This window comes from Myotis brandtii, unplaced genomic scaffold (assembly GCF_000412655.1).
Source record: "Myotis brandtii unplaced genomic scaffold, ASM41265v1 scaffold1172, whole genome shotgun sequence".
Classification (NCBI taxonomy): domain Eukaryota; kingdom Metazoa; phylum Chordata; class Mammalia; order Chiroptera; family Vespertilionidae; genus Myotis; species Myotis brandtii.
In genome coordinates, this window is record NW_005354058.1 from 465,751 (window position 1) to 472,693 (window position 6,943).

At 37.7% G+C, this 6,943-nt stretch overlaps 1 protein-coding gene across 1 annotated transcript in view; it reads right to left on the minus strand.

Moving 5' to 3' along the window:
- Positions 1–651: 651 nt before the first annotated feature.
- KRCC1 (lysine-rich coiled-coil 1) overlaps positions 652–6,943 on the minus strand; it is a 17,938-nt gene continuing 11,646 nt past the window's right edge. Inside the window, exons 2-3 of the mRNA XM_005858406.2 lie at positions 5,450–5,563; positions 652–1,675 (exon numbers count right to left, since the gene is read on the minus strand). Coding sequence (XP_005858468.1) covers positions 901–1,653 — 753 coding nt within the window. The 5' untranslated portion in view covers positions 1,654–1,675; positions 5,450–5,563 and the 3' untranslated portion in view covers positions 652–900. The remainder of the gene's footprint in view (positions 1,676–5,449; positions 5,564–6,943) is intronic.

Below are 6,943 nucleotides of genomic sequence, written 5' to 3' on the forward strand. Positions count from 1 at the left end.
TATAGCAGACAAGGAATTTTTATAACTGTCGTGTGACCTACCCAAAAGACCTTGCCTCTTACAAACTGCTCTGTTATTACTCTTCCAGAAGAAAATCATCATTGAACGGGAACAGATCATTGATACAGAACAACAAATGTAGAAATTAGAACTTTATTATAAACACTTATTATAAATGGATTTTGTATACTCTTTGAAACTTTTAAAACTATATGTAACCTAAGATTATTTTAATGTATTTCATTATTCAATCTATAAAATACAAAGAGCTTCAAAAAAAACAAACAAAATATATATCTAGCAGAGGAAAAAAATGTAAATTTGAGAAAACTAGTGAATATAAAAATACCACACCCCAAACTAAAACAGACCCAATTAAGAAATAGATTCTACAAAGCCTATTAATCCTCCAATTTAAAATAAATAACTTCCCAAGAGAAAAATATTTCCATCATCATAGCAGTTTGATGAATAAAAGCAAAGCTGCTCTCATTAAGGGAAATTACATTATATGTAAGAAAAATGTAATGAAGTTTCTAGACAATGAAAAGTAATTTCCATGTTGGAGTTATCAGGCATACTAAATACTTTAAAGATTTATTTATTTGAGAGAGAGAGAATGAGAGAAACATCAATTTGTTGTTTCACTTATTTGTGCATTCATTGGTTGCTTCTTGTATGTGCCCTGACCAGGGATTGAAGCTGAAAGCTTGGCTTATTGGGACCACACTCCAACCAACTGAGCTATCCGGCAAGGCCTAAATACTTTCTGTTCACTTGGCCTTTGTTAGAAGTGAAAGTACCTGTTTCCATGAGAAAAGTGCTATGAACATGAACATCATAAAACCAAGCTCCTCAATGATTTTTCAGTTTAACTGCAGGAGAATCAACTCAAGAGCTTCAAAATCCAAGGATAGATTGGTCCCAAAGCATTTCCTCCTCCGTCCTTTCTGTGCCTTGTTCCTTTTTCTCTTTTCTACGCTTACGATCCTCTTTTTTAGAGGCTACATCTCGTCTTTTTCCCTCCCTTCGATTCTTAAGCTTTTCTGTGCTGATCCTGACTGTTTCTACCTCTGTGTTGCTTTTCTGGATGCTCTTGTGTTTGTCTAAATCTGTTTCCTCACAACCTTTTTTCCTCTTATGCTCGGGCTGCTGCTCCTCCGATTTTTCTCTGCCTCCTTCTGGGTGCCGTTTTCTCTTCGGGTGTGTCCGTTCATGGCCGGCTTTATGGGCACTGGTACTGTTTTCTGAGAGGTGCCTGTAAACTCTAGATTCTACACTGTATGAGCTATAATTATACTCTTGATGACTAAGGTTTAGGGGTGCTGGTTTTTCTGAGAAACAGTCCCTGGTGAATTGACAGTATCTCATGCTGTCATGAGCTGGTAGCCACTGAGGTAACTGGTTTTCCACTGTTTGTGAAACACTGCATGATCTTGGGTAGGTCTGGATGGTTTCAGTTGGGAGTCTTTGATCAAACCTTCTGTACCTAGGTCTGAAATCAACCTCTTCTTTGTCCCTACAGGTTTCCAAATAGTCCTCTCTCATCTGTCTGAAACAAGTCTTTGGTTCTAAGCCTCTGGCTCTCTGCCCTTGGATATAATCTTCAAGTTCATCTTGAAAAGAGTCATATGTCTTCTTTGAATGCTTCATTAGGTTGACAACAAGGGATTTTCTGTAAAGAAGATAAAAGAAATTTATTTTTATTATTTTATTCTGAATATATCTTTGTTCTTGAAGAGAGCTTCAAAACAAAACAATACAAAACATAGAAGTCCAAACAAATTAAAACCTAATTCAGTATAAAAGTTAAATATCATGACATTCTATGCCAAAAAGGAACTTCCGGATAATCAAATATCTCCTAGGCTACTCACAAAGAACTTGATCTTTCTCAGAAGAGGAATGAGGAGGCAGAAAGGAGCTGACATATAAGATTTTGTTGTTGGGCTAAAAATGTAAGGTATGTAGAGATGTATGATAGGAATACATAGTGGGTAGACTGATCTAAATGTTCATATATTTTCTATAGTTCTGATTAGTTTCTGTATATTGTTTTCTCCCAAACAAAATTAAATAAACACACATACTCACCTGACTAGAGTACTATAGGACTTAAAAAAAATAAAAGGATATTTATAAAATGGTTTGGGAATACTAGAAATTGGAAATTCGGCTATGAGATAAAACTCTTAGATACAGGGCATGAGGGAAAATGAGAGAACAGAGTTCTGTCTCTTCTATGTAGGACTTGGATTTCATTCCGCTACTTCTGATTGGTGGGAAAGCATTCTAGGATGCCTTCTGGTTTGTTCTCTATCAAACTACTGGCGGGAGGGCCAAGGAAGGAAATGGAGGTGAAAGCTGAGAGGGAATTAAATTGATGCACAGAAAAGTTTCAGAAAAAAAAGTACATATATAGTTTTTGTTTGCTTGTTTGACTTTTTTTTCTTGGGGGGGGGGGGGGGGGACAGTACTATTCCTGCTTCTCTTTCTTTACACTGCTTAAAATCCTGCCTAAGTACAAATACAGCAGAAAATGTACTGATTATGAGATGATAATTCCTAGATATTTCTGGTGATACATTTTATCTCCAAAAATTAGCATAACCTGTGCAGAATTGAACAGTCCTCCCTTTAAAAGAAAAATAAGCCTAACATAGCACCCCAGAGTCACTAATGATCAGCTATCTTATCTGGACTTTTGAGATTAAAAAGGAAGTCTACATGAAGCCTAATTTGGTGAGTTAGAAAATTTAGCTCCTACTCAACTTAAATAGTATAACAATTCTGAATAGAATAAAATAACAAATATTTGATTAAATATCTACAAAAATTTGACACTTCAGAAAAGAATATATGCAATGGCCAAAAAAAAAAACATGAAAAGGTATCATTAGTTGTCAAGTCAATGTCAAATAAAACCATAATGAGATACCACCATGCACATATTAGAATGACTGAGATGAAAAAGACTAACAATACCAGTGTTGGTGAGGATGCACAACAATTGAAATTCTCTTACATTATTGGTGGGGATGTAAAATGGTATAAGCACTTTCACAAACAGTGTTGGGGTCCAACCCCAGCAGGTCCAGGGGTTCCCAAAGGTGTGGACAGAGTCAGCGAAGAAGGAATGACACAGAGACAGCGTTCAGTTGATCAGCAGCCTAGCCAGGTTCTCTAGCCAGGATCTCCAGCGGTTCTTCCTTTATTCTTCTGTTACATCTGTATTTATACCATTTGATTTTAATTCTATCCATCCTATTCCAAAGGTTAGGGTGTTTGTTATCTCCATTCCAAGGTCACTACTCTATTGTTCTGTTAAGAAGCTACGAGGTAACTGAAGGAGATTATCCTAAGTAAAGATTATGTAGCTTAAGCGTGATTGTTCTTCCCTGCAGCGACTGTGTCAAGCAGCAAGGGTGGATCGGCTTCCGGCAAAACAGTTTGGCAGTTTCTGAAGAAGTTAAACAGATACCTACCATAGGGGTTGGTTATTCTACTCCTAGATATTTACCCCAAAGAAAAGGAAATATATGTCTATACAAAGACCTATATATAACATGTATATTTAAAGCAGCTTTATTTGTAATAGACCCAGAAAGGAAAACAACCAAATGTTGATCAACAGGCAAATGGATAAATCAAATAAATACTGGTACTTATAATAATAAAAGCATAATATGCTAATTAGACCAGACAGCAGAATGACCTTCTGGAGGAAACTGCGGTGGCGGGGCCTGAGGCAGAGGTGGTTAGGAGCGATCAGGCAGGCAGGCAAGCAGTTAGGGGCGATCAGGCAGACAGGTGAACAGTTAGGGGCGATCAGGCAGGCAGGCAGAGTGGTTAGGGATAATTAGGCAGGCAGGCAGAGTGATTAGGGGCGATCAGGCAGGCAGAATGGTTAGGGGCAATCAGCAGGCAGGCAGAGTGGTTAGGGGCGATCAGGCAGGCAGGCAGGCGAGTGGTTAGGGGCAATCAGGCAGGCAGGCAGGTGAGTGGTTAGGAGCCAGCGGTCCCGGATTGTGAGAGGGTACAGGCCGGGCTAAGAGATCCCCCCTCCATGCACAATTTCGTGCACCGGGCCTCTAGTATTCATATAATGAATATTTATCAGTGGTAAAAAGAAAGAAACTATTGATACACTCAACAACATGGAAGAATCTCAAAATAATTATGCTGAGTGAAAGAAGTCTAACAAAAGTGTACTAAGATGATACCATTTACATATAACTTTAGAAAAGGCAAATTAACCTGTAGTAACAGTGACTGTTGTTGTTGTTTTTTTTAACAGTAAAGGAAAGCTAATTAGCATCTCTTTTTGAGATGAAGCATGAAGAGGTGGGAGGGAATGATTATAAAGGGCATTTTTTTTTGGTATGGATATGTTTACCACCTTGATTGTGTTGGTAATTTTATGGGTATATACATCTGTCAAAAACCATCAAATTGTGTAACTTTAAATGTGTACAGCTTATTGTATATCAACTATACTTTAATAAAACTCTATTTAAAAAGCCACTAATAAGATTGAAGAGGTGTTGATAATTACTGAAACTGAATTATGGGTGCATGAGTGCTCATACTACTTTTCTCTACTTTCTGTTTCGAAAATTTTAATAATAAAAAGATTTTATACACAATACAATGTACAGATGATGAGTTATAGAATTGTACACCTGAAACCTATCATTTCATTGACCAATGTCACTCCAATAAATCAATAAAAAAGAAAAAAGAACAGGAAAAAAAAGATTTTACTTCACACTCACTAGAATGATTAATCAAAATGACAAATCATCTAAATGACAAATGATATTAAGTGTATGGATGGAAACTTCATTCAATGTTGGTGGGGATGTAAAATGTTGTAGCTGCTCTGGAAAACAGTTTAGGATATCTCAAAATGTTAAACATACAGTTACCATATGATCCAGCAATTTCACTCTTAGGTATATACCCAAGAGAACTGAAAACCTATATCCACACAAAAACTTGTACACAAATGTTCATAGCAGCATTATTCATAACAGCTAAAAAGTAGAAACAACTCAATGTCCAGTAACTGATGAATGAATAAAATGTGGACATTCATACAATGGAATATTATTTAGCAATAAAAAAGAATGAAGTACTGATATATGGTACACCATGTATGAACCCTGAAGACATGCTAATCAGTGATTCCCAAAGTGGGCGCTACCGCCCCCCGGTGGGCGCTGCAGCGATCCAGGGGGGCGGTGATGGCCACAGGTGCATTTGGGGGCGATGAGTAACTGCTATTAAAATTTAAAAACAATTAATTTCCAGGGGCTGAGTAATATTTTTTCTGAAAAGGGGGCGGTAGGCCAAATAAGTTTGGGAACCACTGTGCTAAATAAAAGAAAGGAGTCATGAAAGACCATAGATGGTGCAGAGATCAATAAAGAGGTAAATGGAACCTTACCCTTATCAGGCTGAGAACTTGGTGGAGAAATCTGATCATATTCATCCATTAATTGCCTTCAGTTTTCTAGCATAAACTTCCCCCAAACAGTGAGACTGTGCAACAACTGGGGAGCTAGAAAACATGATACAAAGATTAGAAAAATAATTTTTGTCCATAACTTCACTCCTAGTCACCTGGAAACAACCAAAATATTGTTTTAAAGATTAAAGCATTCAAAGTTTAGAATTATATCATCAATAAAGATCATCTGAAAATTCACAAACTCCATCTTCAATTGCTTATTTTGCTTCCTGTAAATCTGAAAGTAAAGCTCTTTTTGAGTGTATATTTTACCCTGGAAAAATTAATATTTAGTTTATTTTAGAACAAAGTTGACCCCAAATTTACACCTCATATTTTTAATATATTTAGTCTGAACTAAGAGTTTAAAAATAGTTTTGCTTGTTTTCAAATCAAAGTATCAGCTTCAGTAGAAATAATCCTATGATTTAGAGGCCCTTGATTTTCAACCTACTACATAATGTGAAATCCTTTGTGATTCAAACTATATTACTACTCCAGATATGCCTTTTACAAAAGGTATCTGTAAAAAGTTGTCTTTGTTCAGTCAAGTGGTACTTATGGCTAAAATAAAGGAAGGTAAGATAGATCATAATAAAATTTAAGGTAGAACTTTTTTTGAAGATGGTATAACAAAGGTGGAAATTTATTGAAGAACAAGTGCAGACTCCCACGTGGGGAAGGGGAAAGAATCTCACAGCACAGACTCCCATGTGGGGAGGGGGAAAGAGTCCCTAAGATAGTACTTTTAATTTTCAACTAGATATCATTTCATATACCATCTCAAATCTTAATTTCCTGAGTGCTTGGAAGACCATACTATTAGCTTTTTGCTCATTAGAACTTTGGTATAAAAACATTTAGTAAGGAGAAACCAAGGTAAACACCAGAAATTGCTGCCTTGCACAACCACTTCAAAAATACAACTAAAAGACAAAACGGACATCATCCAGAACCACAGGAATGCTGGCTGAGTGGAAATTCTACAACTAGAAGGAAAGAGAAAAGCACTGAGACTCAGAGGAGGTGCGGAAGTAAAGTGCAGAGGTACGGAGGCGCACGTGGAGAGGGCTGGCGGCTGAGGACACGATTGTCTTTTTCAATAGGGAGGGAGTCTCAGGCTCTGAACTCCAGTTCCGGGTGAGTCTCTAGGGATCCAGACTAATACGGGGAGAAACTGGACTGTCTGACATCAGTCAGAACTCGAGGACGGCTTTCTCTTAGAGGTGCTTGCAGCGATTATTAGGACACTGAGACGAGGGGCCTCTTAGGGAAGGACTGGGGAGCAGCCATAGCTGCTTGCTCCTCCCTGTTGATCCCCAGAGACCCCGCCCCACCCAAGCTGTGCACAGAGGCTTTTGCATATGAAAGGCCTGGCCCTTTGCAACCTGAAAATTACCTAACAAACTGCAGCTGAATCAGAGAGACCCA